The sequence below is a fragment of the Propithecus coquereli genome, unplaced genomic scaffold, assembly GCF_000956105.1.
Source record: "Propithecus coquereli isolate 6110/MARCELLA unplaced genomic scaffold, Pcoq_1.0 Scaffold181, whole genome shotgun sequence".
Classification (NCBI taxonomy): domain Eukaryota; kingdom Metazoa; phylum Chordata; class Mammalia; order Primates; family Indriidae; genus Propithecus; species Propithecus coquereli.
Window position 1 is genome coordinate 2468811 of NW_012142857.1, and position 23365 is coordinate 2492175.

The window sequence follows — 23365 nt, forward strand, 5'->3', positions numbered from 1 at the left end:
GCGCCCGGCCTTCTTTTTACTTTTTTAAAGGTGACTCCTAGAAAATTGAAAAGTCCCTATGTGGCCCACATCATAATTCTACTGGACAGAGCTGGGTCAGAGTCTCAACAATATCTCTCCATTGACCATTCCCTTCCTTTGCAGTCACATCTATCTTCTCTTGGCTGTTCTATGGCTCGTTGTCCCCCTTCCTGCCCTTGTTCTGTCTGTCTGTCGCGTCAGCCCTCTGCCTGCTCCTGCCGCAGCCCCTGGACTCATCAAAGCCAGAGTTCATAAGGCAGAGAGGCCCGACTTATCCGGAATGCTTGTGGGAATTGAGGTTCTAGATCATTCTTTTCTGGCTCACATGCAGGCAGACATTCTTTGGATTTTCATTTCTTTTTGCAAATATTTATTTTTAAAAGATTTTTTTGAAAAGTCTATCAAGGACACGCACATCGCTGACCAAATTGAACAGACCACTCTAAGACACAGTTAGCAAAGCAGCTTTTGTCTGTCCCTTGCCTCCCCGCCAGAGCCAGACACCCTCAACCTCAAGGATTTCAACTCTTCTTCAGTCCTTTCCTTCCTGAAAGACATAAATTACTAAGCAAACTTCTAAATAAACAATGAGACTGCCACTTGTTGATATTTCAGTTTGTGACATTGTCTATGTTCTCCATATTGAGAAAGAAATGTCCTTTTCTGTCCTAACGTAGTTTATTGTTTGTTTTATTGTTGATACATTGTTGCTGCTGGGCAAAGTAATGCATAATACAGATAATTACACTTTCTTGCACAACTTTTCCTTTTCCTAGTGGTAATAATTGCATTTTTTTTTTTTTGGTTGCCTTGCTTTCTGTGACATCTTTACAAATTCTTACCCGATTCTCTATCAAATTGTAAAAGTTCCTTCAAATACTATTTTCATGTGGCCAAATTTATTGATAATCCTGTCGTTTCCAGCCCTCCTCCGCCCCCCGCACCGCTCTAGATCTCCTCTAAGCCCCCCTCTAAGCCTGTTCTCCTGTGAACTGGCTGCAGAAGCCTTCACGGCCGTGTGCCCGGGAAACTTCCACTTCTTGGGCACAGCTCCTATGTCGTGTTCCTCTTTCTTGGTTTGTGTCAATACCTCCTTGAGAAGAATTGTCAGGAAGGTTATTTATTTATTTATTTTTCTGAGATCCTGTATGTTTGAAAATGGCTTTATTCTATTCTCATACTTGATTAATGCTTTGGCCGGGCAGAGAATTCCAGCTCGAAAATCATTTTCCCCTCCCAGTACCTCGAAGGCAGTTGCTCTACTGTTTTCGGACTTCCAGTCTCATTCTTGAAAAATCTCAAGTGATTCTGATTTCTGACCCTTTGCACAGGACTGGTTTGCTTTCTCTCTAGAAGGTCTCAGAACCATCTCTTTGCCCTGTCGTTCGGACGTTTCACAGGGAGATGCCTTGGTGTGGGGTTCCTTCCCCCATCTATTTTGCTGGGCACTCAGGGGCCTTTTCTGTCTAGAAATGCAGACCTTCTGTTCTGGGAAATAGGTTTTGTAAATTTTTTCCCCTAATTTCCTCCCCACTGTTGCCTCCACTCTTTCTCTCTTACTAGTGAAATGTGGAATCTTTTGACCAGATCCTTCAATGTTTGCATCTTTTTTCTCCTATTTCCCATTTCTCTGTCCTCTCGTTCTGCTTCCTGGAAAATGTCCCCATCTTTGTCTTCCAACCCTGCTGTTGTAGTTCAGATTACACCTCGTACATTTTTAATTTCCAAGAGCTCTCTTTCTTGTTTTCTCATTGCTCCTTTTTTAAAGAGCTTTCTTTTGTTTTACTGATCCAATGTCTTATTTCTCTGAGAATATTAATTATAGTGTTTTGAAGTTAATTTTTTTCTGGTCCTTGCATTATCTGTGTTCCTCTGAAATTATTTTTAAATATTTGGTATGTTCTTGTTCTCTTTTCGTTTTGTGATGGAGAACCCGGACACCCTTGGGCTGTCTGTTCATGTTGCAGTGCAGGTCACTAAAGCCGTCCAGAAGCTCTGTGTGCCCATGTATGAGAATGGACTTGTCAACTAATGGGTTCATTACAGAGGGGCCAGTTGGGAACCCAACCATTTTATTGGGGTGCTCTCAACCAGAAGTACCTGTAGAATTCTTCCCGGGACAAATTGTTTTCTTTAGAGAATCATCCCCCAGTTTCAGCCTGGGGCTGTGGAGGGTGCGGGGAAGGGGCACACACCTGGGTGACAGTGTTTTTGGAACCAAGTGGCAGAAGGGGATGGGGGTTCCAATTTTCCATATATAGATGTTCATGTGATCCCCTGTGTTACCATGGTGCTGCATCCCTGCCTTCCTCTGCCTGATGTCACCCTCCCCGCATCAGAGCCTCTGTGGGAGGGGTGGTCACTGCCCTGCTTGGGAAGGGAGAGGAGCCCTGGGTGTAACTAACTGCTCCTTGTAAGACTTGGGAACAGTCTCTCTGTTCCTAGCTCTGCCGTCGCTCCTGCTTTCTGAGTAGCCAGTGCCTTCCAGCATCATGTGGCAAGATCTGTCCACTTCCTGTTGATGGCCCCTCTGGTCAGCTCTTGGTTTCCGATTTCTCGTCTCTGCTAATTCCTCCATCTGCTTACTATCTTCCAAAAATCTGTTGACATCTGTTGCCTGCTGATGTCACCTCTCTTGTTCTCTCTGTCCTTGTCTGTTTATCTTCTCTTTATTCCTTTGCTTGCATTTCAGTGGGGCTTGAGAAGGAGCAGACATGTGGTGAGTCTGCCATGCTTAGCAGGAAATTCTCTGCAAATGTCTCTGAAACGCTGGGTCTACTTCCTTGCCTCATTAAAGGACTCCCTCCAGTGCTTAGAGCTGGACTTTTTGCTCTTGGAGAATTTGTAAGGCTTTTTTTTTTTTGTCATCAGGCTCAATTTTATTTGAAAAGTACTGGAGCCTAAATTAAATGTAGCCTGAGCACAGCTTGTACCTGGACATGTTTGCTTTTAAATAGATTATAATGTTATAATAATAAATTATTTAGTTACCGTTTAAGTAAAAAGTTTGGTGTGATTTGGGTTTTTTTGCTGTTTTTTCTTTGGAAAAGTAGGGCTCCGTAAAGGTTGGGTCCTAGCTAGCCAAGGCTTCAGTGAAGTTTAGGGCATGGCTAGGCTGAAGTAAATTTTCTCTATGTAGTATCTATTTAAAAAGGTAGAGTCATGGGGGGGTGGGGAGAGGTGGCTCACACCTGTAATCCCAGCGCTTTTGGAGGACAAGGTAGGAAGGATTTCTTGAAGCCAGGAGTTCAAGACCAGCCTGGGCAACCTAGCAAACCCCCAATCTCTTAAAAAAATTTAAAAAAAAAAAACTAGCCAGATGTGGTGGTGCGTGTTTGTAGTCCCAGTTACTCGGGAGGCTGAGCCAAGAGGATCACTGGAGCCCAGGAGTTCCAGGTTACAGTGAGCTATGATTGTGCCACTGGGCTGAATGAAGCCTGCGGAACACAAGGAGAGATACCCTCTGAAAAAAAAAAAAAAAAGGTAGAATCAATAAGATTGCCAAACTGCTTTACTGCTTTTAGGGACCTTAAAACTTCTAAAGAAGTGTATTAATTATAAAAAGGATGCTTATGTATTCATGAAAGAAAATACTCTTTCCCCCCTCCAACACGTACACACAAAGAGCCTTTACTTGGCGGTATTAAATATGATCACATGTATACAAAAGGGATGAAACTGTTGTGTTCTAATGAAGGTCTTGAGTTTCACCAGCTCCAGGCTGCCGCGGTGGGGACGGGGCCAGCGTGGGAGTGGCCCCGTGCTGGTCCTCATGGCGATGTCTCTGCCCTTGTCTCCCCAGGTGCCCCCTTTCAAAGGTCTCAGCATCCTCACGCTACCTCCTGCCGACACTTCCACCTGGGTCCCCCGCAGCCGCAGCAGCTCGCCCCCGACTTCCCGCTGGCCCACCCCGTGCAGTCGCAGCCGGGCCTCAGCGCCCACATGGCCCCGGCCCACCAGCACAGCGGCGCCCTGCACCAGTCGCTGACCCCGCTGCCCACCCTGCAGTTCCAGGACGTCACAGGTCCCTCCTTCCTACCTCAGGCCCTGCACCAGCAATACCTCCTGCAGCAGCAGCTCCTGGAAGCCCAGCACCGCCGCCTCGTCTCGCACCCCAGGTGGGTGCTGCCTGGGACGGGGGTGGGGAAGAGGGTGGGGCCGTCGCGGGGGCGGAGCCAGGGCTAGGGCAGGTTCGGGGCGGGGCCGCGGGTTGGGACACCTGGCTTCCATGCCGCCAGGCCTGTCTGGCAATCCCCAAGCGGGTCTCTGCAGGGGGTAGCTCTTGCCTCAGTTAGAGGCATTCATTTCAGGCAGTGAGCGCTGCCCTGAACCGACTGGGGCTCCCTCAGAAGCTAGTGTGTGTCCCTGTCACTTCACCCCCAGGTGCAGGGTCAGAGGCAGAGTGATTGGTGGTTCATGATGCTCACAGCGGTCTTCTGCGAGGTGTGGCAGGAAATTCGACTGAGGAATAATTCCTTATATCCCCTCTAGTTTTATGACTGTGTGTTTCTGACACCCAAGAACCCAAAGGAAATAGCTAGTTCCAGCGGTGCCCTCAAAGGGACCCCACTGTGGTCTAAGTACTCGAGCTGGAAAGTCCAGCTGTATACCCATGAAACAAATGGAGAGTAAAATTAGACAACACCAATCAAATGGGTCTGGAATAGCTGTGGGACCCTGGGCCAGTCACTACACCTCTCTCAGCCTCAACTGTTAGGAGAAAGAGTTGGACTAGATCAGTGGTTCTCAAACTTTTTGATCTCGGGACCCCTTTTGAACTCTTAACAATTAAAAAGGACTACAGAGAGCTTCTGTTTGTGTGGGTTGTGACCACTGATATTTACCATATTGGAAATGAAAGCTGAAAATTTTTACAAATAGTAATTCATTTAGAAATAACCATAACAAACTCATTCTGTGTTAATACCAATGATACATTTTTATGAAAAATAACTACTATATATAAATTTAGTGAGAAGAGAGATTTTTTTTAACCTATCTGTAAATATCTTTAATGTATGGCTTAATAGAAGACAGCTGTGCTCTTGTATCTGCTTCTGCATTCAATCTTGCAAAATCACGTGCCGCATAGTTTCTGCAAAACCCCACTGTTCACCTGCGGCAGAATAAGAGTGAAAAGGTATATAACATCATAGTATCATTAGGAAAATAGTTTTGACCTCTCAAACTACCTGAAGGGGTTTCTGAGACTCCCAAGGATGCTTGGAGCACTCCTTGAGAACCACTGGGCTAGCTGATTTCTAAGGCCCTAAGCATCAGTGATTGTAGAGTTGGGCTGCCTAAAGAGAGGTCACCATGATCTGGGGTATTCTGGGAGGCCTTCCTGGAAGAGGTGGGCTTTGACTTGGAACATGAAAGCTGGGAAGAGTGTGGCGAGGATCCAAGAGAGGAGAAGAGCATGGTGGGAATAGAGGGGTGCATGGAGGTGGGAGAGCCTGCAGGAGGTGAGTCTTTGTGTCCTGAAGATGGCCCACCAAGGACAGAGAGGGAGCAGTAGGAGAGCTGAGGAGGCAGAGAGTTTGGGTGGGGCCAGGGAACCTGCAGCAGACATGCTTAGAGAGAGACTTCACAAGAGTGGGCAGCCCGAAGACAGTAGGAATGTCTGAGTTACTGACTGCTGCTCATCTGAGCAGCTTCCTTGGAGTTTGGGAACGGGGGCTCTGAGCGGGGTTGCAGGAGCGGGGCACCCTCAAGCTGGCTGGGGTTGCTCAGAGTTCCTGGGAGCTGGGCGGCCTGGGCAGTCCCTGACACCATGGTCCTCCTTCCCCTCTGGTGCAGGCGGAGTCAGGAGCGTGTGTCTGTCCACCCCCACCGCCTCCACCCCAGCTTCGACTTCGGCCACCAACTGCAGACACCTCAGCCCAGGTATTTGGCTGAGGGCACTGACTGGTGAGTCTTTGGGGACCCTGGGGGTAGTCGGGAGGGAGGGAGGTCCTGCCAGATCCATGGAGCTCCCATTTTCCTTCACTTTGAATGGTGCAGGAGGCCTAGTTCTCAGACCCATCCTTTGCTCTGCTGCCAGCAGCCCACTCGGGCTTGATTCCAGGAATTAGCTCAAATGTAACTGGGTCCTATCATGTGCCTAGCCTGGGGCTCAGCGTTCATGGTCCTGCAGGGGAGGAGGGAGACAGGGACACAAAACATTCCCTAAGCTCAATGAAGGCTATGAATCAGTGGTCCCCAGGGAGAGAGCAGAACGGAGAATTATGAGGAGCTGGGGTGGTCAGGGAAGGCTTCCTGGAGGAGGTGGGTCTCTAGGGATCCACAGAGAAGTGCCAGGGCATGCCAGCAAGGCAGTGCAGGGCGGGGTGGTCATTAAGCACAGCCTCACATTATGCCTGAAAGACGGAGACAGAGCCAGCCAGGGTGGGGGTAAGGTCTTGGGAGAGAAGCTGGGAGAGAGGTTAAGGATGTTATTTTGTGTCTTTGTAGGCAGTGGGCCCCTGCGAGGTCTTCCCACAATCTCCTGCACTCAGGACAGAGGTCTTTGTTGTCCTGGGATGCAGGATTGCTCGGTCTGGGATCCGGGGCCCACCCAACTCCTTGGTTCTAGCTTAGGAGAGAGCTGATCTTAACCAGGGTTGAATCAGAAACCTCAAATACTTTAAAAAGATGTGCAGCTCACTGCGGATTTCGAGAAAAAGGGTATCGTGCCTGCAACTTATTTTTAAATAGTTCAGGGAAAAAAAACCTACCTCCACAGAGGTGTGTGTCTATGAATATATATGTATGTGTGTATGTACGTATGTATTAGGGGGAAGAGAGACAGAGAGAGAAGGAAATAGAAACGCAGTAAAATAGTAGAATGGGGACATTTGGGGAATCTGGGTAAAGGGTGTCCAGGAATTCTTTATGCTGTTCTTGCAACTTAGCTTAGCCAAGGGTTGCTTTGGGAACCCTGTCCGTTGGCACTAGCCATGATTCAAGAGGGCAGTTCAGGTTGAGTGAATGCGAAGGGTGCTTCCAGGTGCAGGGAACAGTGGGTTTAACATGTTCCATCGTCTCTGGCCCTCTGCTCATCCTCAGCTACACTCTCTGTTAAATTGAACAATCCATTAAAAGATAGATTACACTACAGCCAGCATCAGCCCAGCCTTTTTCTAATTAGCAGATTCAAATGAGGATGATTTAATTGCAGTTTGGATTAAATTCCGTCCCTCAGCAGACAAGTCAATTCAATTTAATTTAATTCAGCCCATGGAGCACCCAGGGCCCTTACACACGGCTCAGTGATTTGGACACACACTCGGGGGCCCACGGGCGAATGGGACGGGGCAGGTGGTACAGGTGGGAGTGGTTCTGGGGACACGTCATGGGGAGCAGTGCAGGTGTTGGCCCTGTCCTCAGCCTCCTGTACTCAGCCCAACCTCCTCACCTTTCTGCCTCGTTGCAACCACTCTGCATTCCTGGGCCCTGCTCGCCCCAGGAAACGTAAAGCAGGAGGCCCTGGGAGGCTGGTCACTGCCCCAGCAGGAGATGCCGAGAGGCCCCTGCCTGGAGTCCCCCATGGTCTGCCCCTGGGCTCTTTCTGCCTGTTGGGTTCCCACTTCCCAAGCAGGAAGTCATTTCTCCTCCTTTGTAATTAGTTCTGTCCATCAGTGGCCAGGCTAGTGGTGATGAGGGATGTTTTGCAATTGCGATCATGCTAACTGCACCCCAGCCCTCAGTTCCAGAGAGGCTGCTTCTGCCAGGAGATGGGCAGCCAGGTAATTGGATGACAGCAAATGCACTATAGGAAGGGCCACTCTCCCCTTTTGCAAGGAGCCTCTTCCTCTAGAGAACGACCAGAAACCATTGACTTCTGTGCCAGGTCACTCCAGGTCACCCCAGGAGTCAGGCCTCATCCAGCCCCAGGCCTGAGGCCACTGTAGCCTCACTCCCTTCCTTTGGGGTATCTTAGCCCTACTCAGGCAGCTTCTCTTGGCTGAGCATCCTGGCCTGTGAGGGTGTGGGAGCAGCGGGCCTTGGGGGATAAATCCCCTATCCCCCGCTTTCTGGCCTATGCCCAATAACCTGACCCTGACCTTGAGTCACAGCCCAGTACCTCTGTCCTCATAATGCCCATTCTCAGACTGGGTCGTGACTTTTCAGCTCTAACTCTGACCCCCAGTGTGAAGTGCACCCTGCTTTGCCACAGCCTTGGCCCTGCCCAGGCCAAAGCCTCTCGGTACCTGGGACCCATGGGCAGAGGGCGGGTGGAGGATGAGAGCCTCCGACTGTCCCTTCCTCTTCAGGCAGCCTTGCCTCAGCAAAGCCTCCAAAGCTTCCTGAGTCTGGAGTCACCCACGAGATGGTGCTGGCACTTTTGGGGTGAGATTCTGAGAAGAACTTAGGGGTCTGCAGAGCAACCAGGCCACACCATGTTCAAGAACACTGATGGTAGAAAATAAAGTTCAGTCTGATGTTCACATACAACGAACAAAAATTACACATTGAGGTAAATGACCACAAGAAATCTCCAAAAGAGCTGGGCATGGTGGCACATGCCTGAATGCAGTTTCAGACATTCACTGGGGGTCTTGGAACATGTGCCCCAGGGATAAGGGGGGACTACCGTATTTGGAAACAAATCCAGACATCACATTGTTTCATCTGTAAGTATTTCGCTGTATATCTCAAGAGATAATGACTCTTTTTCTTAAAATCCTTACTATAATACCACTATTATACCTAAAAATATTAACAATAATTTAAAAATATAATCAAATATACAGTCAGTATTCAAATTTCTGAGATTGTTATAGTTTGTACCGATCATGATTCAGGTAAAGTTTATACATTGTGGTTGGTCAATAGGTCACGTAAGTCTCATTTAATCTATATATTGCTGGACTCAAAATGCTAAAATTTTGTCAAGGAACTTTTGCATCTTTGGTCACGATCTATAGGTTTTTCTCCTTGAAATGTCTTTGTCTGATTTTTTTTATCAGTGCAATGCTTGCTTCATTAAATGGTTTGGGAAATGTTTCCTCATCTATTTTCTAGAAGAGCTTGTGTGGGATTGGTATTATTATTTTTTTTAATGTTTCACAGAATTTACTAGTAAAGCCATCTGGGCCTGAAGGTTTCTTGAAGAATAGACAGACTACTGTTGAGATTTTCTATATCCTGATGAGTTAGTTTTGGCAATTTATTTTTAATTTAAAATTTTTGAGATGAGGTCTTATGACGTTGTTCAGGCTGGTCTCGAACTCCTGGGCCCAAGTGATCCTCCCACTTAAGCCTCCCAGGTAACTGGGGTTATAGGCATATGCTGCCAAGTCCAGCAGTTTTGGTAATTTATGTCTTTAAAGGGATTTTCCCATTTCATCGGATTTATCTGGATAAGAATGTTGATAATACTTCCTTATTATCTTTTTAACATCTGTAGAATCTTAGTAATGTTTTCTCTTTCATTCCTGATATTAGTAACTTGTATTTCCTCTCTTTTTTTCTTGATCAATCTAGCTAGAGTTTTAACCAATTATATTGTTCTTTAGAAAACAGCCTTTAATTCCATTGTTTGTTTTTAATTTTATCGATTTCTGATCTCGCTTTTTTTATTTCCTTCCTTCTACTTATTTTGAGTTTTAGCTTTTTAAGGAGGAAATTTAGATCATGACTTTGAGCTTTCTTTTCTAATATAAGCATATAAAGCAATGGATTTTTCTTTAAGGACTGCAAATTTTCTAAGTTCTGTTACAATTTCTTTTTGATCCTGGGCAATTTAGAAGTAAATTGTTTAATTTTTGAAAACTTGGGATTTTCCAGAATTTTTGTTATTGATTTCTAATTTAATACCAATGTGATCAGAAAACATACTCTGTATAATTCTAATCCTTTTAGATTTATCAAGACTTATTTTATGATCCAACATATATTCCACCTTAGTAAATGTTCTGTGTGTATTTTTAAAAATGTATATTCTGGTCTTGTTTAATGGAGTGTTCTATAAATATCAGTTAGATGAAGTTGGTTGATGATGTTCAGGTCTTCTATATTCTTACTGAATTTTTTGTCTTCTTGGTTCTATGAATTACAGGGAAGAGGGTTGAAGTCTACAACTATTATGTAATTGTGAATTTGTCTTTCTTCTTTCAGATTTGTCAGTTTTTGCTTCACGTATTTTGATTTATGTGTAGTAGGATATTATAAGAATTGCCATTTCTTGATGAATTGACCCCTTGATCATCATGAAATTTCCTTCTTTATCCTTGGTAATATCCCTTGGTTCAAAGTCTACTTGTCTGATATGAGCAGCCATTCTAGCTTTCTTCCTATTAGTGCTTGCATGGTATGTCTCTTTCCCTTTTTACTTTTAACCTAGTATCTACGTCTTTATATTTAAAATGTTTTTTTAATAGATAGCATATAGTTGGCTATTGTTTTGCAACTGACAATCTCTGCCTGTTAATTAGAGTGTTAGACCATTTACATTTAATGTAATTACCCATATGGTTGAAATTAAATGTAGCATCTTGCTCTTTGTTTTTGACTTCTTTCATCTATTTTGTTGTTGTTTTGGTTCTTTTTTAAAAAATTTTTGTCTCTTTCATGCCTTCTTTTGGATCAGTTGAGTAATTTTTAGGATTAAATATTGACTTGTTATACCATTTTATTTTATTTTATCTTATTGTATTTTATTGTGGAATGCCCTAGGTTTATAAGATGCCGATTTAGCTTATCACGCTCTACCCTAAAATAGAATTATATCACTTTGCGTGTAATGTAAAACTCTTACAACAGTATACTTCCATTACACCTTCCCATCCTTTGCTATTCCTTTTGTAGTTTTTACCTCTACATATGTTATAATCACCACAATACATTGTTATCATTTTTGCCATCATAGTTTGGAAAACTATGGCCTTTGGATAAAATCTGACCTTGCTCTCTGTTATTGTAAATAAAATTTTGTTGGAATGTAGCCACATTTATTTGTTCACTTATCTAGCATTCTATCCTATACATACTTTCCAGATTTCCACCCTAACCAGGCCTAACACCTAGTAGTGTTTTTTATTTGTTTGTTTGTTTGTTTTATAGAGATGGAGTCTCGCTATGTTGCCCAGGCTGGTCTCAAACTCCTGGCCTCAAGTGATCCTGCTCAACCTTCCAAAATGCTGGGATTACAGGCATGAGCCACCACGTCCAGCCCCTAGTAGTTTTTTGATAGATCTCTTTCTTTCAGATATGACAAGATGTTTCAATCTCATCTTACACATTTTCTTGCTAGACCTGAAATTAGCCATTTTCCAAATTAGCCATTGGTTCCTCTTCAGTGTACTTAATCAATGAATTAATTTTTAAGTGAAATGATTTTCCCTATATTTTTAGGAGTGAGAGGAGTTGGGCCAGGTTAAGCTTTCTGACTCATAGATCTAGCTGTAGAGGACACTTTTTTTCTTGTTTCCTTAAAGTGGTAAAAATATGGCTTCTGCTCCCTCCTCCACTTTTATCTGGGCCTTGTCTTTCCCTTGCTCTGTGTTCCCAACCTGCTCTATTTAGATTTGTCCTTCAGCATTTCTCTTAGGGATGGACTTTGTCTTGGGAGGGAGCTTTGTTCCCCTAATTTCAAGAAGTTTCACAGGGCCTGGACTGCTCTAGTTCCTTCAGACTTTGCAGAGCCCTTTCCTTCTCTGGATCTCAGCTTCCTTCCCTTTAAAAAGAGGGCAAGGGCTAGGGGATGTAAAGGGCTAGGGGATGTAAAGTCCCTCGCTGCTCTAGCAGAGTGTGACTCTCATTCTACTATGCGGGCTTGATGTCTGAGGTCCCTTCTGCAACCTGATGGCTAAATCACACCACCCTGTGGTTCACTGAGCTTGTTTCCCTGCAGGGATCTCAGTGTGGATGCTGGCTTGAGTCCTGCTCAGTTCCAGGTGCGGCCCATCCCTCAGCACTATCAGCATTACCTAGCGACTCCTCGAATGCACCACTTTCCCAGAAACTCCTCCTCCACGCAGATGGTGAGTGAAAGGGCTCGGCCAGGAAATTGACTCCCTTGCTGCCTATTGAATTCCAGTGATGGGCTGAGGCCTCCAGCACCCTTGCACCCTGGCTCCCCTGTGCCTCGGCTCTCTCGTTCCCCAGCTCCCCTGTGCCTTGGCTGCCCTGTGTCCCAACTTCCCTGTGTCCCAGCTACACTGTGCCCCAGTCCCCTGTGCCCTGGCCCCCCTGTTCCCTGGCTCCCCTTGCCTCAGATCCTCTGTGTCCTGACTTCCCTGTGTCTGTTCTGGGTTCCAGGCAGATCAACTGCTCCCTTACCCTCCCAGCTCCTGTTCCCACTCTGGCTTGAGCGGGAATGAAAGGGAACCTGCTGGACTAGAAGCTAGTACTGCAGTGGGAGTGGACACTGGAGGAGCGGAGAGGGGTAGCATGGCAGGCTGTGGTCTGTGGGGGAAAAGGCTCATGGTTAAGATCAGGCGTGGTAGATCCTGTACCTCAAATGACTTTTTAGTTAATTTCTCATGGTCACTACCTCCCTGGGCTTTGGTTTTACTTATCTGTGAAATGGGAGTGAAGATGCCTGCCTTGCCCATCTCACAGGGCTGGTGTCAGGGCCCAAACAGATCCCAGAGGGAGCCCTTGGGTCCGGCTTGCAGAACCAGTTCTGCCTTCTGCAGGGGGCAGGCCTTCTTGTGACTGTAGAATGCTGAACATTTGGGAGCTTTCAAGTTCCTGCCATTGCAAGCTACATGGAGTTAAAATGAAAACATTCCATTAAAGCAGCAAAAGACTGATGGAAAATCTTATTTCCATACAGCTTCATGTTGCTGCCCTAAAGCATAATCCCAACCTTTCAACCCTGTCTCTGTCATTTAACCACTTAGCTCCTCAGCCTCCTTATTTGTATAACAAGGGGCTTGGATGAGTAATCTCTGCAGTCCTTGTCAGCTCTGAGAGTCATTGGTTTGTGTATGAAGCACCATCTCTTAAGAATAAAAGAAGCAAACATTTATTGAGCATTTGCTACATACCAGTCACTGTTCTAAGCCCTTTACATAAATTATCCCACTTAATCCTCTCAGTAACCCTCCATAAAAGGGTATTAAAGATTGGCAAATTGAGGCATAGAGAGGTTAGGTAAGTGGCCCTGGCACACACAGTAAGTGGAGGAGCTGTGACAGAAACCTGGCCCCACATGGCCGGGGTTAGGGAGGAGTGAGGCAGGGTACAGAGTGGGGCGACTACAGACTTAGTCTGTCTTTATTTAAAATACTGATATTTTGCTCAGCATGGACTTGCTTTGTGCATTCATCTTGATTTTTAAAAATATTACATCAAAATATTATTTATCTTGATTACTGAGTCTTAAATTCTGTGCCCCACCCCTGGTCCTGGCTCTGGCCCAATCCCTTAGCTATCATGCTGTGCTCAACGGCAGTACAGGATAGGGGTGAAGGGAATGAACTCTGCCACCCAAATGCCTGGGTTTGAAATCCTGGTTCTGTCACTTGGTTGCACAACTTGAGCCAATTACTGAATCTATTGTGCCTTACTTACCTCATCAGTAAAATGGGGATAGTAATAGTGGCTACATTTTAGATCACACGAGACAATTAAATTAGTCTATCATGTGAAGTGCTTAAAACAGTGCCTGCCATGAAGGTTGGTTGTCACTTTGTTGACTTTGTTCTTCTTTCTGGGGCTGGTTCAGGCACAAGGTTGGTTCTTGATGAAGAGAGAGAGATATAAGAGCAGGAAAGGTAGCACTCTGCCCACAGCATCTCAAGCTTGTGCTGCCTGGTGGTTGTGGGAGGAGGAGTTGCACACTGGGCTCATGGAGAAGCCTTGAGTCCTTGCTCTATCCAAAGCGTTTTTTCCCCAACAGGTCGTCCATGAAATCCGAAACTACCCTTACCCTCAGCTTCACTTCCTTGCTCTCCAGGGACTGAATCCCAGCAGACACACCTCCGCTGTGCGGGAGAGCTACGAGGTATGATGCTCTGTCTGGCACCAACTGGGTTGGCGGAGACACCATTATTGTTGGTGACATCCCTTCTCCTTCCCCTTGCTGATGGGTAGGGCATGGGTGGCGGGAAGCCTCAGGGTTGAGAGTAAGAGAGAGCAAAAGGGAGAGCAAGTAGAGATATTATAGTCTTTAAGCATCAGACAAGCTCTTCCTGACAGGTATGTGTGCCCCTCATCCTTACCATGTGTGTATGTGTGTGTTTGCACATGCTGAGTACACATGTCCACATTTTTCTCTTTGCAGGAGCTTCTGCAGCTGGAGGACAGGTTGGGAAATGTGACTAGAGGAGCTGTACAGAACACCATTGAGAGGTTCACCTTCCCCCACAAGTACAAGAAGGTGGGTCTGCCAGTAGGCCAGCCTGCAAAGTCAGGGAATGGGGGAGAGGTTGTCTAATTGACCCTGGTCTGGTTGTCCACAGAGGGGCACAGTCCAAAATCCAGAAGTCTTTGCTTTGGTTAGATGCTCTCAAGCTACGATACCTTCCCAGGGTCTTCTAACTTGTGCCATGGGGGGAAATGGGAGGCCTCTCATCCATAAAGGAAGAGGGCTGGGTATGCATGTGTGCATGTGGACTTATCAATGGGTATATTATGTATATATACACATGTAGGTGTCAGGCATATAAATGTTTGTCTTCAATTGAGGTGGGCAAAGGGGGCACCTGCACAGAAGGCTAACATTTACTTTAGAAAATAATTCTCTGTCCAATCCACATGTGGACAAATGGGCAACTAAGGCTTCTGAGCACGGGTTTTCAAATCTGACTGAGCAGCAAGGTCACCTGGGGAGCTTTTAAAGCCACAGAGTCATAGGCTCTATCCTAAGCCAGTAGAGGTACAATCTGCAGGGTTAGGGTTCAGGTTAAGATTAGAGGCTAGGAGCCTGAATTTTAAACACATTTCTAAATTAAAATAAATAAAAAATTTTGGAAGCAACCAAGATGTTCTTCAATAGGTGAGTGGATAAACAAACTATGGTACATCCATACAATGGAATATTATTCTGTAATAAAAAGAAATAAGCTATTAAGCCATGAAAAGATTCAGAGGAACTTTAAATGCACATTACTAAGTGAAAGATGCCAGCCCAAAAAGGCCACATACTGTATGCTTCCAACTAGATGACATTCTGGAAAAGATAAAACTATAGAGACAGTAAAAAGGTCAGTGATTAACAGCAGGAAGAGAGGGAGGATGAATAGGTGGAGCACAGGGGATTTTTAGGGCAGTGAAAGTATTTAGTATGATCCTCTAATGGTGGACACATGATATTATGCGTTTGTCAAAACTGATAGAACGGTACAACATAAAGAGTGAGCCCTAATGTAAACTAATGGACCTTAGTCAATAATAGTCTGTCAGTATTGACTTACTGATTGCAACAAGTGTACCACACTAATGAAAAATGTTAATAATAAGGGAGACTGTGTGTGTTGGGGAAATAGGATATATGGGAACACATTGGACTTTTTGCTTAATTTTTATGTAAATGAGAACTGCTTTACAAAATAAAGTCTATTATAAAAACAAATAAAAAACTAATTTTGAAAAATTGCCATCTCCTTCTGTGAGAAATTAAAAGCTTGACAAATGTTAAGAAGCTTAGAGCAGGACCCTACTCCCCATGGTCAAGCCAAGCTTCACTTGAGGGTACATGGTTGAGACCATTTGTGCTAGAGGTAGACAGAGCCACTTCTGAATTTTAGTTGTACCCCTTATAGCTGTGTGACTTTGGACAACTCACTTGGCTTTTCCAGGCTCTCCCCTCCTCTTCTGTTTTTAATTTGAAATGAGAATGATCATGTTAGTAGCTACCATATGGGGTGCTATGGAGATTCAAGGGGGTGATGTGTTTGAACAGTTTAGCGCAGTGCCCGGTATCTACTGAGTGCTCAGGCGTGGTGAGCTGCTGTTCCCTTGATGTCAGGCACACTCTTCCCTAGGCTTGCCCACGTGCTGGTGGTGTCAATGTCAAAGGCCATGAATTTGCAGCTCCTCACGATGCATGGGATTTTATTCATAAATGATTTCAACAATTGTTGAGTACTTACTATGTGTCAGATACTGGATAGTGTACTCAGAGTGGAAATGGCAATAGTTCAGTAATTAAGAGTGCCATCTGCATGGGGAAGATGATCATTCTCTGGAGAGAGAGCTTTAGGCTATTGGAGAAGAGCATGGGAGAGAATGAGTGGTGTGTTCAGGAGCCCAGGAGCAGCATCTGTGTCCCAGGCCAGGGGGTGTTCAGTCTTTCCAAGGACACATACCTCACCTGCCACCATTTCAACAGAACACAAGGAAATTGTGAAAAGAACCAACACTAAGAATGAAAGGAGAAAATGGACTGAATCGATGAGGTAAAGGCCTCAGGTAAAAAGTTAAGAGAATAAAGGGAGAATTAAGACAATAAAAATACTGTTAAAAAGAGTGAGAATAAGTATGAGAAATGAGAAAAGTTAGGATCCAAATAAAATGTGAAAAGAAACCTTAAAAAATTTAACCTGAGAGTAAAATAATATAAAACAGAACAGCATAATTTAAAATAATGATATAATGAGAATAGAAAATATAGAGTCAAAATAGAAAAATATGAAAAGAATAAGAACTAGGAAAAGTATGAAAGTAACACATAAAATTAAAATCAATAATATCAAAGCTAAAAGGGAATGTTAATGAAATAGAAGGTAAGAACAAAAGGGATAAAATAAATATTGACATAGATCTGAAAAAAGAGTTGAAATAAAAGTTATGTTGATAGTGAAAAGAAAACAAAAACCAGAAGATCTAAAAGATTAAAAATACCGAACAGGAAAAGGATAAGAATTGAAAAGGGAGAATAGTTTAAAGAAATATAGATTAGACATAGTAAAACAAAGTAATATTAAGCTGAAATTATTAACCATAACAAGAAAATCAAGAATAACGACGGGGAAAAACAATAGAAAATAGACAAGTACTTGAAGTCTTAATGGTGTCTTGTATTAGACACCTGTTTTCTAGCAGGGCCACCTAGGAGGCCACTCCTCCAGCAAGCACAGCTGGACTCTTCCGCAGACAGATCATCATGACTCTATTCATACCCCAAATCTGTGACAATTCTGATTTTCTGGATTCAAGATAAGGGGAAACTTATTGCAGAGGCCTAGCATGGTTTGCAGTGGGATGTACAAAGTGCAGCAAGACTGGGAGCAGAAGGAATCGATTTTCTTGTATGTTCCAGTGAGGTTACAGCATTCCCAAGACTAAATCAGACTAAGGAGCTTCGGAGTTTAGGATCAGGGACCAGAGTAGGGAGACCTGGCGTGCATGCCTGGCCCCAAGGTCATTCTCTGGGTGGTCTTCATCTTGTGACTCTTCCGATTTTTCTCTTTGCAAAATGACCTTGAAGTCTGCTTATCCCTGGAGAGGGACAGAATGGGTCATTTTCTTCCTATGGTTATTGTCACACCATTTCACCACCCAGCATGGAGATGGGAACATGAAAGTGGGTGATGTTGTTCACTAATTAGATTCCTTCTTTCCCAAATATATATTTAGTACTGATATGCCTTGTACTTGGCCAAGTGTAGGGGCGGTACTTAAAGAAGGCTAAGCCATGTTCTACGCCATCTAGGAACTTGAGACATTCTACATAGTGGTTAACTAGTTCAAATAATTAGCATAGAATTAACAACAGGACAATGAAGGTCAACAAGTACAAGCACAGTGCATGCATGATTGCTTGAAGATAGTGCCTTTCTCAAATGAACTTTCTGGACAGGAAGAGAAATCCAGCAATGTAAAACAGTTCATAACGATGTGGTAAAATTTACAGGAGTTAATGCCAGGTTGAGGAATTTTGTCTTCCTCTAGTAATGAGTGAATAAATGAATGGATGTTAGCTGAGGGAATGAATGAATGAATGAATGAAGTCTGCTAGGCCTGACCGTGGAGGGAGATGCCTGAAGGCAGGGATCTGGGTTGTAAAGGGTATAAGGAGTAGATCAGAAAAGGGGAGCCGTGTAGATCTCATAGCTTTGCAAAGGATTGACTCATTAGAAACCCAGTTCCTTTCCAAACTCTGTGTCCCTAGAAAGCGGCTGGGACAGTAAAAATAAAGTCCGCTTCTTATTTTAAGCCTCTTTATTTAAGCCTTTTCCTTAACTCTCTGTCTCCTGCAGCAAGGGGAAGGGGTAGGAAGGAGGTCTGGGTATTACTTAAGAACATAAAAAGGGACTGACTCCTGGGGAAGAGGAAGCTGCAGGGAGGGAGGAGGCTGGGGATGAAAGCCAACGGCCACCAGGTGAGTTGGCCCCAGGTAACGGGCGCTCCTCTCTCTGTTTCTCCCAGCGAAGACCCCAGGACGGCAAGGGCAAGAAGGACGAGGGGGAAGAGTCAGACACAGATGAGAAATGCACAATTTGTCTGTCTATGCTCGAAGACGGAGAAGATGTGAGGTAGGAGACCACCTCTTTGAGTCCCTGTCCCTTCTTTCCCTATGCTATGTGTTGGGGGGGTGGGTGCTTGTGCATGGAGTGTGCCAGGTGTGCTGTGGTGTGCTTCTTTGGTGCACTGGGAAGGTGGGGTGTGGAATGTTCTAGATGTGTGATGCCCCGGTTATAGATGTGTGGATGCAAAGTGCAAGAGAACAGTGCGATGTTTGGCCTGGATGGGTCTAAGACAAAGTCATGGCTTTGTTTCAGGCTGATCTGCAAGGGCTTTGTGGAGGAGGAGGAGGGCCTTGAGGCTCTCTTCCTGTCATGGCTTCCCGTCTCAGCCACAGCCTCCCTCCATGGCAGGGCAGTCCCCCAGCAGTCCGGGGTGTGTCTCCTGTTCCCCTCTGTACCCCTCAGCTCCTGGCACAGCCCTGGGCCTCTCTCTCCTGCTGGTCCCTGACTCTCACCCTTCTGTTCCAGACGCCTACCCTGTATGCATCTCTTTCACCAACTGTGCGTGGACCAGTGGCTCGCCATGAGCAAGAAATGCCCCATCTGCCGAGTGGACATTGAGACACAACTGGGAGCTGACAGCTGAGGGAGGGATTAGCCAGTGGACGCCCCATTTCCTTCACCAGGTCCCCCCACGGCCATAGCCCTTGCAGCCAAACTTTGCCTTCTGAGCCATTTGACGTAGAGGAAAGCCTGCAAGCACATTTGTGGAAGGAGGAGTCGGTGGTATCAGTGTCTGAGGGAAAGGAGAGGGTGGGGAGGGCCCGCCCATCCAGAATGGTGACTGTCCCCATCCGCCTGGCCGTGCAGGAGGGAGGGAGCTGGCCGTGCCCAGAGCAGGGGCGGGAAGGGGGGGCCCAGGCTGCTGAGAACCTAGGTGGGATCCCGAAGGCACTAGCTGGTAGACCGGCCCCTCAATCCTGTCCTTTGAAGGATTGTATATATACCTCTCGACCATGTAGGAACCATGTAGGGGTCTCTAGCTATTTCTGTGGACGGCAGCCGGAGCATGTTAGCTTAAGAAAAATGTTGTGTGTGGTGCTCTAGTCATCTTGTGGTGGACATGTCGCTATTACCGAATCCGCACCAAATATTTCTCATTGAGTTTCTTATTTTGGTGCCTGACTGAACCAACCTACGACAGCCCCAATCTTCCCGTCTTTACGAGAGAAAAGGAAAAAGGAATCAAAGGTGGGGAAAAAAAGCCAAATCCTGTTTACGGTGAAGAAGGATGATTTTTTTTCACGCAGTTTGGGAGGCGGGAAGGGGGGTTCTCGTTTTGTTTTTGGTTTTGTGTTTTCCTTGGCTTTTGTTTTTCTCATGTTTACAGTGCACGGAGTGTGGAAGGGGCATCTGGGAAAGGGAGGAACAGGAGCTGATGGGGTCTCACCTGGGCCTCTGGGGTTCGGCCGAGGCGAGGAAGGCAGAGCTCCAGCAGTGAAGGGGGTGCTTGTCTAGGAAGGGCTCCCCGGTCCCAGGGCTTGGCCCCTGTTGTCCCCACACCCTGGTTCCACACTGCACCAGGGCGGGCTCAGCCTTCAGCTCCAGCTGCCCCTGTGTTCCTGGGAGCCGGGAGACCCATGCTTACCGCCACTCCTTTCTTTAGGCTGTGCCCTTGCCTACCACAAAGAGGCAATTTCGCCACTGCCTCCCTATGCAAAAAATCAACCAGAGGATGCAGACAAGATAGCGTGGGTGGTGGACACTTGGTCTTGGCCAGCGCTGAGGGCTGAGGTCAGGCACATGGGCCTTGAGGAAGACCTTGAACTTCCTGGGGGATGTCTCCAGTCTGATCCAGTCCCTCAGAGATAGCCCTGACTCTCTGGTTTTGGGAGGCCCTATGTCCCTAGCTTCTGGCTCCTTCTCTGACTCTTTGATAACCTTGGGCAAGTCCCTTTCTTTCTCTGTGCCTCAGTTTCCTTCTCCTTCAAGTGGGGAGAAACAACAGAGCACCCACCTTTCCAGCCCCTCTACCTCACCTAGATGTCGTGAGGATTAACACTCTCTGTCCAACATGTTCTATGCTCTCTCCTGGGAACCTCTTGGAGTTTAGGGATGAAGGTGCTGGGAGACATAGACCAGGAAGTTCTAAGTGACACCATACAGTGTGTCTTTCTGCACCACCCCACAATTTTTCTGAACCCCAAAGGGAGCAGAGAGATGGCAGCTCAGAAGAATGGAGATAGGAAAATCCACGAAATCCCAACCCAAACTCAACTTTCTTTATCCATGCGTGGAAAACACCAGGTCAGCTGGAATTCTGCAGTCTTCCTTTGCCCCTCACACCCCTCCTCTTCCCCCACTTGCACTATTCTCAAAGCCTCCCCCTCCTCTCAACCCCTAACCCTGTCTCAATGCCCTCATATCCATGAGACCAAGGGCAACAGGATACTTACTGCATATTGTAAGAATTCCATACGATGAAGGAAATTTGAGTCCGAATTGCTGCTACCAAGGGTAAAACCAGGATCAATGGGTAAAAATGACAGGGAGGCAGATTTGGGCTTGAGGTAGAGCCTTCTAACACAACCGGCTTGTGGGGCAATGGCTGCTCTGTCCCACAGGCAGAGAGGGTGGGGGAAGTGGCTGCTGGCAGGGGGTTGCTCGAGAAAGTTAGACTAAAGCCTCTCCCGGCATCAATATCCTGGTGTTCTATAAAATCTTTATTGAGTGCCTACTGGTGCAGGTGCTGGGGAAGACGATAGCAAGGAAGGCAACATCCCTGCCTTGAGGACCTTAGTCTAGTTGAGGAGACAAGACACATCCAATAGTGCAAAATGGCCAACAATCTAAGATTCGGGATTAGCAGCAATGAGCACCACGTGGTCCAGTTCAGTGGTTGCAGTTTGTGAACAATGTCTCCAGGGCTAAGAGCTGGAGATCCCACCAGTGGAGAGGGCGCATCTGAGTCAGGATTTGGGGGAAAGCGAGTTACTAATAGCCATAAGAAGTTGGGAATTCTGCCGCATCCTCTCTCATGGCTGGGCCCAAACCAGGAATTCATCAGAAGATGGCTTTGGCTTGGAGGTTGCCAGGGTGGTCCAGGAAGGTCATTCCTCTCTCAGTCTCAGTCTTTGGTTCTTTCTTTTCGGCTGGCCTGAAAGGTGGCAGGCATAAGGGAGACAGTGGGAAGGCCAGGATGGAACTAGAACTGGTGTCCCGGGTTCAAGCCTTGGCTCTTCCCTAAGTGAGCAATGCCAGGAATCCCCCTTTGTCTCTCTGGGCCTCAGTTTCCTCAGCAGTAGCACAAGGAGGTTGGATTGGATGCTTGCTGAATCTCTGCCCAACACTCATGCTTTGCGATCCTCCCTAACATCAACACACCTTCTTTCCAGTCTTTAGAGCCGTGTGCCCACCAAGCTGTCGAGAAGGACGTTCTGTGGGCGCGCACGTCTGTTTCGGAGGCTGAGGGCACATGTGCTGAGTGAGGGGGTGGGACCTGGTCCCCTCCTCCCTCCCGATTCTCTGCCCCAGGCTGACATTAGGGACAGGGCGGGGATCACCCAGAGGGGAGAGGTAAGCTGCTTAATGTGGGAGCAGGTCCTGCAGCCCCCCTCCCCTTCCCATCTCCTTGTCCCCTGCAGGTGGGGACAGGAGGCGACTGGCACTCAGAACCCTCCTTGCTCCCCCTTCCCCAGCCAGGCAGCTGTTTGGGTGGGAGGAGAGGAGCGAGTCTGCACTTTTGCTTGCTTGAGGTCCCTCCCAGTGAGGGCGCCTGGGAAGAGCGGAGAAGAGGCAGGATGGCAGGATCAGGCCTCAGCATCTCACATCCACCACTTCCAGGAGGGGACACACCTGAAGCCCTCCTCCTGCTCAACTCCAGGGACTCAGACCTTTTCCTGACTGAGACGCATGAGTGCCTTCTGGGGCGAAAGCGACCCCAGGGTTCACGTTGGGCGTCCTAGCCGCAGTGGCAGCCCTGCCTTGCGGGTCCATCAAGGACGCCAATCAATCAACCCAATGCCACAAGCCCGGCTGGGCTCAGCTCGAGGGCGGTCGGGGGGCCTCGGCTCCTCTACCTGGCCAGGACACCCTCCAGCCCCCTGTCGCCCTTGGCCACCACCTGTGGCAGGACTCAAGCTCCTCTTCTGCAAATGTTCCCAGCCTCCGTGCAAGTATTCTTAACTCTTTACGCCTAATGAACAAGCACAGTTTTTTCAATGGTGAAGAAAAAGCACCAGACTTTTTTTTTTTTCCTGAAAAAAATCCCCTAAGCCCCCCGCCTGCCGGCGGGACAAACACTCCCCGCGTGGGGCTGTAGCAACGTCTGTCGGGTCCCCTCGTGTTTCATCTCCTGCGCGCGTAGAGCAAATGCTAGAGCGATTTCAGCTGATAGAAAAACAAAAATGAAAAAAAAAAACACAAAAAACAAAAAACATGGCACGTTGCTAGTTTACAGGGTTTTGTGAGTTTAAATGCCTTATATTTAACAATCATAATTTATGACTAACTTGTAGATATTGTGGGTTCTTATTTAATTATTTTTATAGTTGTTTTGCATTTTTAATTATAATTTATTTATTTAGAAAGGATACTAATTTTTTTTATTACTCCTATTACCTCATTTTGGCGTTGTTTCTGGGAGTGGAATGCTTTGCATGCATTGGTACGATGACAAACAACTATGAATACAAAAAAAAAAATTTAAATAAAATTCCGCAAACTTTATTTCGTCCAAACTATCAGGGTGTGTGATTGCAAGGTGTCCTACTGTGGTGCTGGCCTCTTTGGATACATTCCATACGAAATGCAAACCTTTGATTCTGTATGCTGTGATCTAGTGAAAAACTCCAATATAGTGACTGTATTTAGCACATATATAAATATAATTTGCACTCGTCAGCAGACTGGGGTAATCCTTTCACTTGCTGTCCTTGGCACTCCCCCCACCCAGCTCTCCCCACCATCACTAACCTGCTTTTCCTTCTTCCCTTGCCCCTCCC

The 23365-nt window shown here is 46.3% G+C and overlaps 1 protein-coding gene across 2 annotated transcripts in view; it reads left to right on the forward strand.

Annotated features, from left to right (window-relative positions):
• Nucleotides 1-23090, forward strand: part of RNF165 (ring finger protein 165) — a 107793-nt gene extending 84703 nt beyond the window's left edge. The window contains exons 2-8 of one of the 2 annotated variants that reach the window (XM_012642650.1): nt 3824-4139; nt 5821-5931; nt 11858-11987; nt 13853-13957; nt 14237-14332; nt 18325-18431; nt 18891-23090. In XM_012642650.1, coding sequence (XP_012498104.1) covers nt 3824-4139; nt 5821-5931; nt 11858-11987; nt 13853-13957; nt 14237-14332; nt 18325-18431; nt 18891-19008 — 983 coding nt within the window. In that variant the 3' untranslated portion in view covers nt 19009-23090. The remainder of the gene's footprint in view (nt 1-3823; nt 4140-5820; nt 5932-11857; nt 11988-13852; nt 13958-14236; nt 14333-18324; nt 18432-18890) is intronic. The other variant, XM_012642651.1, reaches the window with a different exon arrangement.
• The last annotated feature ends 275 nt before the right edge of the window (nt 23091-23365 follow it).